Raw genomic sequence first — 13,506 nt, 5'->3', positions numbered from 1 at the left:
GGAACTAGACAAACATATAACAGGGATACCAGTGGGAAATGCAAGAGTCAGCCAAGCAGCTTTTGCAGATGATATCCTGCTCTTTTTAGCTAAACCAAAGGAGGATCTCCCTAAAATTTTCTGCATAATTCAAAATATAGGAAAACAGAGTGGTTTCTGTATAAATAAGACAAAGAGTGAACTACTATATCTTACTAGTGGGACAGACTCTATGGCAGTGGCACAAGAGCAGGGCATCTCAATAAAATCACAAGTCAGGTATCTAGGTATTAACATAAGTAAAGACCCCAACTCGTTATATACCTTAAACTATAATCCTCTCATCCTCAGCATTGAGCAACAGCTGAAAAGGTGGGCAAACCTACCGTTAAATCTCATGGGAAGGGCAGCAGTTCTAAAAAGTGTGATTTTTGGGAGGCTGCTTTACCCACTACAAACTATACCCCTCCTGTTGACACACAAAGACAACCAAACACTAGATAGATTATTCACAAAATTCCTATGGGCAGGGCGCAAGCCACGGATAGCACTAGCAAAATTGAAATTACCCAAAGATTGGGCAGGGCTCAATATACCAAACGTACGCCTATATAACTTAGCCTGTATATTCCGCCACATAAGAGACTGGGTGATGAAAACAAGCATCTATTCAAACACACAACTTGAGGAAGCTTTCCTAGAACCGTGGACCACCTTGGCAGTACTACACACACCTTATAGAAATCTACCGACACGAGTCAAAAGCAGTAAAATGATAATAGACACATGGGCGACATGGAAGGCAACCAGAAAATTACTCAATAGGCCATACCACCTATCAAAGTACATGCCACTATGGGGCAACCCAGCCTTCCCAGCAAGCATAGAACATGGAGGGTTCTTAGAGTGGGAAAAGAAGGGAATCAGCAAAATAGGGAACATGTGGTCATTCAAGAAAAACCGGTGGTACACATTCCAAGAAATAAAGAGTATGTATGGAGTACCTAAACAACACTTCCTTTACTATGCACAACTTAAATCATTTGTACAAGCCCAAACCAACGATATAAAATCAATCATGGACGCAGACTCGTTTGACCGACTAATACAACCACAAGGGGGGATTAGAACACTAGCAGACATACACCATATATTACAAAATTTAGACATCGAACGTATAGCGAGAAATAATTTTAAGGGATGGCAAAAAGATATAGACTCCACAAGTATAGGAAAAGATATCATAGAGGGAAACAGATTATTCCGATCGCTTATTCTGAGCGAAACATGGAGGGAATCACATTATAAACTAATGCACCGAGCAAAATACGCATTCAATATAAAGTACAAGCAGCCCCCAGCACACTACAAACCAATGTGCCCTAAATGCTCCACGCCAAATGCGAATCTATACCATTGTATGTGGTCATGCAAAGAAATAAAAATCTACTGGGAAAAGGTTAAAAAGTACATTAGACATATTTGTAACATGGACATTGAAATGCTACCCCAGATATGCCTATTCAACCATAAGCCAGAAATACAAGAGCCATCCAGCAGAGACCAAACCAAGCCTATTTCAAGACTTGCTCATCTCATGATTATTGCAGCCAGGAAAGTCATCTATAACAAATGGATATACCCCAGCCTACCCACCACATGGGACCTCAAAGAGGAGCTCCTGCACCTATTCAATCTCGACTACCAGGAAACTAAACTACATAAGGAAAGATCCTCAAAAAAATTCTTTGACATATGGGGAAAATTCATTACAGCCACCTTCACAAGTCAAGAAATAAGTAACATTATGGACCCCTTCAAATATACGACGTGGTATGCAACCAGAGATCTACAAGGCAGCTTGGGAAAACTTAAAACCTAAAATATAACTCAAGAACTTGTACACGTAAGCAGAGAAGATGACATAGAGTCGAATAGCAAAAAGGACCAGCAAAACTTTTCATTTAAACAGATATAGAGAGACGGTGACAAGGGAGGGGGGGAGGAAAGAAGTTCTGTTATATAGTTTCATATGTTAGAGGGGGGGGGGGAGCAGGAAATTTTGTCAAACCGCACAAATCTAATGTATGGAGGTAGTAGGAGAAACATGTAAAAAGTGTGAAACTGTTTTAAATGTAACCCTCTGTGCATGATAAAGATGTAACCTGCTTGGGAGGAAAAACATGAAAACCTTTTAAATAAAACATTGTTATAAAAAAAAAAAGAATATGGAATTCATTAGAGAAAACTGATGTGACACTAAATAGACAATACAATAGCGTACCTTTTGAGTTCTTTTATTGATGGACATGACCTGTTTCTTCACATTTTTAACATTCCTGTCAAGCGGTCAATGATTTATAAGTAAAGTGACAGTAAAGTAGTAAAGATAGTAAAGTATTATGTAAGCGCTAATACCGACCATCCAGACTAACTACACTTCCTGCTATTATTTCTAGGGAGCAGTGCAGGGTCCTGAGGAGTTTGCGGAGGGCCTAGTCATCGGAGTGAGGAGCCTCCTTGGGCACACTGTCGGTAAGCTTACGTGCTAAATTACAATTTGGTCTTGTAACCAGTATTCATAGGTTTGATTGATTGTTTTTTTGTTTTGTAAGATGGCAGATATGAGCTAACAAATGTGATCTAATAAAACATTGTATTCATACAGAGCTTTAAATGATACCAGAGCTCAAACCTATTGTAATAACAGGGGAGCAGGCATGTGTATGAAGTAGTCCTCATGCCCACAGCTCCACTCGTTCTCTTCCATCCCCCTCCTTTTGCTTGCAGATGCTTGCAAAATCTACTTCCTCGTCAGTTGGATTGGGCATTAGTGCTTACGGCTGCAGCGCCTGTGGCCGGGAGCACTATCTGCATGCACATGACAGTCATGGCATCCTGCACAGAGCACTACTGGCTGACTGCGTAGTATCCCCCGATTGCAGAATGTATAATGGACATGTTTAGTAAAATCATATGGTGACAAAAAGTAATTGGAGCACAAAAATAAGCAATGGCAGCACATCCATATCACCTTTTTCTCTATTACTCACTATATATCTGTATTTATTATAGTTGGCAGATTACATTATAAATGGTACCATTTCATGCCAAACCCCTCTCCTCTACATGCAGGAGGAGCAGCTGGAGTTGTATCCCGCATTACAGGGTCTGTGGGAAAAGGTTTGGCAGCTATTACCATGGATAAAGAGTATCAGCAGAAGAGAAGGGAAGATATGGGGAGACAACCCAAGGACTTTGGAGACAGCCTGGCCAAAGGAGGAAAAGGACTGTTACGGGTAAATACATTTTTCTTTCTTTTTTTTTTAATATGGTAATCTGAGCAACCATTTTTTTCCATCAAGTAGAAAACCTATTAATTGCATCAATTTTAAATTATTATTTCTTCCAGTTAGGAACTATCTACACAGATATTAAGATAATGCATGAGAAACTTAATAAAAATGTTTGTTCAGTTGAATGAGGTGCCCGAGTGCACAGGAAGATAGGCCGCTCAGTACTGTGCATGCTTGAGTGAGCTTTCTCGAGCACATGCCCATTGCGGAACAGCCAGTCTTCAGGAGCACTCGTGCTCCTGAAGACTTCCAAAGCTTCCTGTGGTGGGAGATTTGAACAGGGGAAACCGTGCTCGAATGAGGCGACTGTGAGAGGAACTGGAAAAGGCTCCTGCAGAGTTCCCCAACCCTGTCCTCAAGGCCCACCAACAGTGCATGTTTTGCAGGAAACCACAAACATTCACAGGTGGGGTAATTGGTGTCTCAGCAGAGCTGCTTAACTACCTCTGTAGATTTCCACAAAACATGCACTGTTGGTGGGCCTTGAGGACAGGGTTGAGGAACACTGCTCTATAGGACCCAGAACTCCCTCTCCATTGGTAAAGTTTTTTTTTTTTTTCCCCACTTTACTCTGGCTCTCTACACTTAGTGAGAACCTAATGGCATTGATTTAGGATGCTTAGAAAACAGTGACGATCACATAACTGATCCTGCAAATGTAGACTGAATATTTTTGAAAATGTATCTTATCGGGTGGCAAAGGTATGCATCCCTCTCCTGGATCATGTTCTAGTTTGAAAAGATTTTCTGAAAAGTCAGTGAAATAGTTTTCTACTGCAGTCTCATGTACCTACTTACTTTACTAAATCCTGGACTAGCTACTAAAAAAAAAATCACTGCTTTAACTAGAAAGTTATTCAACCTCAGTAAGTCAACCATAATAACCATGGCCGGATTTCAGCCAAGGCCCCAGAGGCCATGGCCTAGAGCGCCTCATGACCCAGGGCGAATTGCGATCAACGGGCATAGGTACGGTTTGCCTGGACATGCAGGCTCTGCTGCTGCTCGCACAGTTGGACGCCTGCCTGTCAGTGGCACTCTCTCCTGTCTGCTCAGCTGTTCAGTGCGCTGTGTGCACAGATCACACAGCAGCTGCAGCTGGTGGCAGAAGGCAGGCGGTTCAGGCAATAACAGAGGATCTCTTTTTCATTCAAACTTGCTGTGCCTGGTCATGGATGCAGGCGGCGGCATTAAGTAAAAGCGCACAGAGTGTAGATGCAGAGCGCCTCCTGTCTTGATGCTGGCTGGCTTGGTATATGTCACCTTCACCACCCCGCCCCCTGAAGCTTCCCACGTGAAGGAGATATGCAGGAACAGCCAGGCTCATCACCACAAGCACTGCTGCTATGAGGGACACACTTAGGACTGTACTTCTTCATGGCTTTCTGTTCTGATTGTTTAACATATGTGTATGTACGTTGTCTTTGCAGCCTGTTGGTTATGCAATGCTTTGGGGACGTGAGGGAAGGAGGAGGGGGGAAGCAGTTGTGGGTCTCGGGGCAGAGATCTGCCTGGCCTGTGTCATGGGGGAAGGCAGGCCTGGGTTTACATGACAGGAGCCTATAGGCACAGATGTCCTGGCACCCTAGACTTCCCCCTCCATGTATCTACAAACCCTGCTAAACTGCACCTCAAGGGTGCTGGCTTGCCCAGCTGTCACTTCTCCCTTACTTTCCTTGCCCATCATAGCTACAGGTGCCCCTTAGCATTAGGTAACTATAGGTGCCCCCAGTGGAATGCCGAGAGTCGTGTCAGTAACCTCTCATTACACTCTGCTCAGGCCTCTGTATAGGAGGGAGAGGAATGAGCCACCTTTCCATCAGCAGGTGCCTATAGGCACGTGCCTTATGGTAAATCCGGCCCTGGGGGAAGGTGTCACTCATGGATGTATCATGCATAAATGGACCTGATCTGTGCCGCTTTCCACTGGCCTGAATATGTTGATCTCACAGTGGGCCCATGAAAAGCTGTGCAGTTAGGGTTCATTTTCTGTGGCTGACATGTCACCAGAAAGGACGACACACACACACTAGGATGCTGTTGGTTAGGGGGCAGCTGGTGATAATTGGCCTAGGGCCGTAAAATGTACAAATTTTGCCCTGCTAATAACTCAAGAGAGAAAAGTGCATTTCCCATTGCAGCAAATCCATCTAGTGCTGAATTTGCATTAGTAAAAGGAGAACGGTAAGAGTCCAAGAAATGTATTTTACATGGTTAGAGAGAAATATTGCTGATACCCAAATTATTCATTACAGAGATGCTGTCAGTGCAGTATCGGATGCACAACATCTGGAAAATTAGCTTTTATGCTGGGTTGAGTCCTTATGAAATATTTATAATGTAATGAATGGCAGGAATAAATGTCTGAATTTCTAAAATGATGTGGTAGCTTAATAGCAATCTGTTTATGCCAGGAAAAGCAATAAAAAGCAAAGGGGTTCTCCTTTTAGAATGGTTAAGCTATCAAAGGCAGTGCTGTAGTTCAGACACAGTGCTTATCCAAGTCAAATACATTAATTCACATGGTGTAATACTCTTCATTGTTTCTCCTTTGTCATGTTTTAGTCTGATGACTTGAATTGGTGCTTCTTTACGGTACATCACATGATCTTTTGTTGATATGTTTATCATCCTACTAAATCCATCTGTTCTTCTGAGAAGCTTTTTCAAGGATTAAAAATGTTTTTTATTCCATTAACAAACAAGCTTATTGATGTAACTGAAATAAGCAAGTTCAGATTCATCTTATTTTGCCCTCTCCTCAGATTCGTCATTCAGCTTCCTATCGACACTAGTTGTTGTATTGTGAGTGATGGTGTGTGTTATATACATTTTAGAAGTTTTAGCTTTTTTACTGATTTTACTAGAACCACAACGTTTTGACTACTTAGTATATCAGACATCCAAGTATATCCTTGCTATAGATTTGTTGTAAGGTTTGATCTACTGCTTTACCTACTTTCGTCAGGCCCTGTCTATTTTCTGATCAGTTTATGCCACAAAACTCCCCTGACGGTTCACTATCCATTTAGGCTATTTTTAAAGAGACACTGAAAAAAAAATGATGATATTATGATTTGTATGTGTAGCACAGCTAAGAAATAAAACATTAAGATCAGATACATCAGTGTAATTGTTTCCAGTACAGGAAGAGTTGAGAAACTCCAGTTGTTATCTCTATGCAAACAAGCCATTAAGCTCTCCGACTAAGTTAGTCATGGAGAGGGCTGTTATCTGACTTTTATTATCTCAACTGTTCCTGGACTATTTACTTTTCCTCTGCTAGAGGAGAGGTCATTACTTCACAGACTGCTCTGAAAGACTCATTTTGAATGCTGAGTGTTGTGTAATCTGCACATATTATAGAATGATGCTATGTTAGAAAAAACACTATATACCTAAAAATAAAAGTATGAGAATATTTTCTTTGCTGCTAATCTTCTAGTAATTATTCATAGTACGCAACCAATTCACTTTATCATATTTTTTTTTTCGCTTCAGTGTCTCTTTAAAAGATTTTTGTGATCAGAAGTACAGTATTTTAATGAGGATATCCATTGAAGGGTAAGCTCGCCCATGTCACTGGCGTATACTGTGCCTGTGCAGTAATCTGTGCTGATGCAGTATGCATCTGATGATGAGCGTGTTTGCCAGCGGGACAGTGGGGAGCACCGGAACTGTGTCGAGGAACCCATAAGACTTTTGAAGGGCTGGAAGAAGCCCAAGGTAAGTTAAGATTGCTTTTATTTTTCACCACGTGAGTCCTTTAAGTGTAAAAGCTGGTGCATTCACATTCACCTGTAAGCTTGCTGAAAATGTAAGCATCAAGCTTGCTGTATTGCTTTAATGACGCTTCCACAGCTGAAGCGCAGGCTGCAAAATCAGTTTCAACAGGAGCTTTAGTCACTCATTTACATTTTTCACAAACATTCTTTGGGGTTACATTTTAAAGGTAAAGCGAGGTGAGAATAAACTGGTAAGCTAAACAATTGTATCTATCCTCCTACTTCTGACATTTTTTTTTAATTTCCTTTTAAAAACTAAAAAAAAAAAATGTAATGTTTTTTTTTTCTCATATGAATAATACCATCTTTCAACACAGTCTGTGTCCCAGAGCTGAAATATATGAACTGTTAACCTTTTTTATCTATCCTCTGCACTCATAAGCTGCTCTTTCAGGCAAGAGTTTTTTATGCCTGTAATTCCTTATCGATGATAGTTATGCTATAGTTCGACTAAGTCCCAACTGGAGAGAAACTATCACTTGCATACCTGAAAGTTTAACCCTTTCAGACGCAAAAAGCAAAGAAACACAGCCTAGTTATTTGCATGCTTTTTCTTATACAAAAATGTAAATGTGACCCTGCTTAACTCACTATTGATGAGCATGATTGAATAGAACAGAGGGTGACTCAGTAGTTAGGTGTACCAGAGGGGCTATTCTAATTAAAATGTAGAAAGTCAAAATGATCACTTAAACTACTTGTGTCATTAGTGGGATGTGGAAGCTGCCATCTTGACCTCTTCCCCCCAAAAAAGTTATCTGCAGTCCTGTTGTTCAAGCAATAACGCTGTCTACGTCATTCTATTGGGAGAAATGTGCAGATGAGGAGAGTCCCTTTATCTGTATATTAATTCAGGGTAAGTGAGTTAGACATATGGCCTCTATAGTTCTTTAGTGAAAAGTATACATGAAGCCTACAGGGATGTCTGGTCCGTGAAGGCCGTATCCATGGCTATGTTTAGTATGGATGGAGAAATGTATTCTAGTTTATAAACCATGTTTTTCCCAATTCAGTCCCATTAATTAATTTGAGCTGTACCAAAATGTGGGAGGTCCTTGGCCCTTGAGCACTGGAGTTGGACATCCCTGTGTTGAGGACCCAAGGTGATTTGTAGAAAGCCTACAAATGTGCATAGACTACCGGTATTTACATCTGCATAGTCATTCTTACTCATTTAGATTGCTGGTGTGGCTGCCAGGGCGTAGATTTCAATTCACTGAGCCCACGCGTTCGATCACGCATCGATCGCGTCACTATCTCCCTGCCTTAGCCCACTCGCCCTGCCGTCTCTAAAACGGCAGAGTCCTGTGAGCAGGTCAGGAGCTGATTTCTTTGGCTCCTGACCCTGTCTATCAATGTAAGCAACTCCCATTGGCTTACTTTGATAGACATGGTCAGGAGCCAATGAAAGCGGCTCCTGACTGGCTAACAGGAACTTTGCCATCATAGAGACAGCAGAGTGGCTGGCCTGTGGTTCCCGGCGTGGATGGCGGTTACGGCAGGGATGTGCGGCGATTCGTCTGTGTTCCGCGGTTTCTGGTACCAGCGGTCTCTGGCTCTTAAGGGGCAGAGACCTCAGGTACTTAAATGGCTAAGTGACTGTTCAAAATGAAGTATACATTAACATTACAGCATATAAACATGGACAGGTATCAGGTGACTGAAACATCAGTCGCATTGGTCTCAATTCTGGTAGGTTTATCAAACAAATTACCTCATTTGAGGTAATTTACCTCCATGAGGTAATGACATTTAGCAATTCTGGTAGATTTTAGTCATGTTTTACCTCGTAAGGTAAATTATAAGGTAATTCATGAGGTCATTTGCATTAATTTTACCTAAAATGGCCATTCTAATGGAAATTGGGGGGCATGTTAGCACATAATTTACCGATCAGTTTAAAGGCGTCATCAGGGCAAAGATCGTAAAATGAGTGGTACTTACCGGGGGCTCCCTCCAGCCCCAAGCTCTCAGGACCTCCCTCGCCGCAGCTCTGCTCGCAGCCGTTCGCCGGTCACCAGCGATGACGTCAGGAGGTCGCTCTATACTGCGCCTGCGCGATGGGCGCTGTCAATCACCGCCACGTGGGGCGGAGCGGACTGCGCAGGACTACTGCGCCTGTGCAGTCCGCACCGGCCCATGTGGCGGTGATTGACAGCGCGATCGCGCAGACGCAGTACAGAGCGACCTCCAGGTCGCTCTGACGTCATCGCCGGGGACCGGGTCGGAGCTCCGGCGAACGGCTGCGGGTAGAGCTTTTACGATCTTTGCTGTGATGACTCCTTTAAGGCCTGCTTGTACCTGGAGATAGTCAGTTTGTGTGCATTTTGCAGTTTTTTGTGGCGTTCCTATTGCTGTTTTAGTGTCGTTCCTATTCAGGCTGTTTAATAGAAAAGAATAGTAGATATAAAACTCCAAATATTTACGGGATTTTTTTTTATAAGGGATGCCTATAAATATACTTTTCATAGGTTGCTACATAATCGAATACACCCCCCCCCCCCCCCCCCCCCCCCCTCAAAAATAAAAAATCTTTCGAAGACTATCCTAACTTATGGAAGACAATTAAAGACTACTATTATTTATTTACTGCATGCTTACCGCTGAAATACCTCATGTTTTACCTCACTTTATGCATTTACCTCATGTTTTGCCACACGTTTTACCTCCTGTTCGGAAATGGAGAAAAATATTTTGGAATTGCTAAAAAAAGAGGAAGATACCTCATGATGTATTTTAAAGCGGTTTAACACCCAGCATTACAACTTTACTTTAAAAGATTGCTTACAGCTTACAAACTATTATGCCAGATTTTTTTTTAAGCAGAAATTCACTGAATGGGTTAAACATGACATTTTAGTGTTGGATTAACTAGGAATCTGCATCCGTTCTTATCTGTAGTTACACAATGTATCTTTATTTGTAATACAAATAGACCTTTGAAAAGCCTGCCAGGGAAGCCCTCTTTGTTCTCTCAGAGCAGTGTTTGTTTGTTACATTGTAGATAGATACATTTGTAACTAAACAAGCAAGCACGAGGAGCATTTCTAGCTAAATGCAGCACTAAAATGTCATGTTTAATCCATTCAGTGAATTTCTGCTAAAAAAAAAATCTGGCATAATAGTTTATAAGTTGTAAGCGATCTTTTAAAGCAAAGTTGAAATGCTGGGTGTTAGACCACTTTAACTACAAAAAAATATTTAGCGAATGGAGGGGGCGGAGCCAACCATGGAGGAGTGAAGATTCGTGTGTGCTGAGCTCCCGGCCCCGTATGCTTACAGAAGCGGATTTGGCATAGAAACCTGAATTTTTCTACCTCTAAAGTGGTATGAAGGGTGACAAGAAGGCATCAGCTACCGATCGGTGCCCTCCAACCCCAAATCAAAGACCAGTAACTCGCTACTTTCAGGCACTAGGTCCGGCGGCAGAAACTTCCAATATGGCGGATACCGCGCCACCCACATCGCAGCCTTCCACATCCTTTAAAGCAGGCCCTGCAGCTTTGTGCAACCTCGAGGACATCTGGAAATACCTCCGCGGTCCTCCTACTAAACAAGACCTCGATGAGCAAACAGAGCGGATAGTTACGTCCACAAAGGCGGAGATAGCTGCCATCCACACAGATATTACAGGCCTTTCAGACAGAGTCACCACGGTGGAGAGCGGCCTTGAGACTCTACGGGCAGAAGTGGCGCAACTAAATGAAGCGAAGGAGAAACAACTCTTATATAACCGCACCATGCGAACACAAATGGAAGACATGCAAAACAGGAACCGGCGCAACAACATTAGGGTACGCGGTGTACCTGAAACAGTCCCAGCAGATGACATTACTCCTACACTGCGCGCCATCTTTAACAGCCTACTGAACCGCCCAGCAGACCAACGGCTTAAGTTCGACAGGCACATGGCCTTGAGAGCCCTACCTGCAGACCATGAGCCGCCTAGGGACATCATCAGTAGGCTCCACAATTTCACGGAGAAGGAAAGCATCATGAAGGCTGCACGTGACACAGATCCCATCACTTGGCAGGGTGCTACGATCACCCTATTCCAGGATCTGGCGCCCTCCACTTTAATACAATGTCGGGCCTTGAAGCCTTTGATACAAGCCCTACAGAATATCGGTGCAACGTACTACTGGGGATTTCCCTTCCAACTGGTTACGAAGCACGGTTCCAAATCCTTCATCTTTTGTCACCCCTCGCAGCTACCAGACCTATTCAAGGCCTTCTCTATGGCATCGGTGGAGCTACCTGAATGGGACCCTGACACTTTGTAAGTAATACGCCCGCAGACAAAGCGCGGGCCACGACGCTAAGGCCAAGTAAGTAATACTGAACATTGATACCTCAGATTGCCCCCGTTGTGACTCTATATGTCCGTTTACCCCACCAGTTAGCTTTTACCTCTCAAATTTGGAGTGAAATTCCCTCGGGTCTCCCCCCATTGAACATGGCCACTCTAGAACGCCCTGCTGTACTTTTTCCATATGACAACCATATTCAAGCTTGTTGTACACACTGGACAGTGGCAGGCCACGCCCTGCCGCCCTAACTGCTCGATCACTCATTGCTCTCCGGGCTCATCTGCCTCCTAATCTCTGGAACGCTCTCTTTATATAACATGCGCAATAAGTACACCAAAATAATCACACTGGACGTCGCTATTGTGGTATCCTGTCAACTGGCGATGCGCACCTCATGAAGCTACACAGACGTGACCCCGTTACAGTGTGTGCCCCGTCCCGTTTCCCTCTCTTCCGGGCATATGCATTACCAATGTTTCTACATCACCGGCGTGACGCTCTTGATAATAGCCTGAAACCGGTGGTGTATTTTGAATTATATACAAGTATCATATGTATCATCGTAACTTCGCATAATCTTTAATTTACATCAGCTTATTATATGGGATGCTGGTTGTGCTGCTCTGAGAGATCGTGTGCCTTTTTGGTGGGGGGGGGGGGGAGTTTGGGGCTCTTCCTCCATCTTTACTATTGGACACGTGAATGTTAATCTTCGTGTGCAGTGGGATGGGGGGGGGGGGGGGGGGGGGGCGGCGGCCCTCTACCACTTAGACTATATCATGTTTTTCTCATGGGAGGCGGGTGTGGGGGGAGGTATTAGCGGTGCGCTTTGGGGGGGACGTGGGGCTGCCCGCCAATGACCACATCAGTCCTTTAAGACTGTGCTATTTCACCAATTAAAGAGGCTAGTTTATTGTGCAGATTTTTGCTCTCTCCGGATGTGGCTTGGCGTGGTGGCTTTGTGTCTGGGGGCCTACCGGGCGCCCCCTCCTTTCAGCTCTCGTATCTACGGACCATGGCAATGCTGTGCGAACTATGTACTTGACAGGGTACCTCCTGCGTTGCTGGCTCTGGGAGTGTGGAGGGGAACTGGAGAGTTGCCTATGCGCTCCCCCCCCTCCCTCCGGATGCAATGATGGGCTACCGCGTCCCCCTCCCGTGTGGTGGCCCTCAGGGCGCACACTTTTGCGTTCTGGGGGGGCTGCCGGCTTGGGGGGAGTGGTTTGTGGCACCTAGCCCCGGGAGGGGGGGCGGGGCGGGCCATAAATATAAGCTTGAACGGCCACAACTCAATAACTACTAAACACACTAATTAATGTTTGAAAATTGAAATAACGGGAACTATCTCACGACCCCTAGGGTAATCCTATTTCAATATGCTGAAGTGAATTGGTTAAATATGTAACACAGATAATGAGGGGAGGTTTTGGGGGGAACAAAGTGGGTGGGGGCGGATGGAGCTGTGGAGATATCTCGTTATGTCACCAATGTTTAGTATATGATTATATTACTTTCTGATACCAACTGAGATAACTCGGGTTTAATTGGAATTGTATGACTATTACTCGCTGTTACTGTTCTCAATAGCATGCATACGGGTGTTCCGGGGGTTCTGAAGTACTCACCCCTCTTAGGTGTGGTTTTCACTACCCCACGGCTACGGCCATCTACTGAGGAGACCCAGAGTCCCCCACTCGAAGTGTTTATACACCTTAATGCTGAGACCACAATGTGGTCCACAGGTAAATTTTGTACGGTTTGTACTTTGCCTATGCGTTTGACGTGGTTTCTTACACGTTTAACTTTACTTCTCTATTTCCAGTTTCTCTTCTTACCTTTAACTTTCTCTATATCTTCGCCACTTGCCTCCACTTCTATGGTGTGTCGGGGGGCCGTCCTGTGCTGGCTCACATTCCTGCAGTCACTTAGATTGCTAACCCTGAATGCCAGGGGGTTGAATGTACCCAAGAAGAGATCTTCTATCTTGAATATGTGTCATAAGGATAGAGCCAACTTTATCTTTTTACAAGAAACTCATTTTAAAGGTCCCAAACCCCCCAAGCTGTTCAATAAGTT

General features: G+C 43.8%; 1 protein-coding gene across 5 annotated transcripts in view; it reads left to right on the top strand.

Moving 5' to 3' along the window:
* Positions 1–13,506, top strand: part of VPS13C (vacuolar protein sorting 13 homolog C) — a 390,940-nt gene that overhangs the window by 340,411 nt on the left and 37,023 nt on the right. For all 5 annotated transcript variants that reach the window (XM_068275765.1, XM_068275764.1, XM_068275763.1 and 2 more), the window contains 2 exons: positions 2,439–2,514; positions 3,115–3,278. In XM_068275765.1, coding sequence (XP_068131866.1) covers positions 2,439–2,514; positions 3,115–3,278 — 240 coding nt within the window. The remainder of the gene's footprint in view (positions 1–2,438; positions 2,515–3,114; positions 3,279–13,506) is intronic.

The sequence above is a fragment of the Hyperolius riggenbachi genome, chromosome 3 (assembly GCF_040937935.1).
Source record: "Hyperolius riggenbachi isolate aHypRig1 chromosome 3, aHypRig1.pri, whole genome shotgun sequence".
Taxonomy (NCBI): domain Eukaryota; kingdom Metazoa; phylum Chordata; class Amphibia; order Anura; family Hyperoliidae; genus Hyperolius; species Hyperolius riggenbachi.
This window is presented reverse-complemented; position numbering and strand designations above follow the sequence as displayed.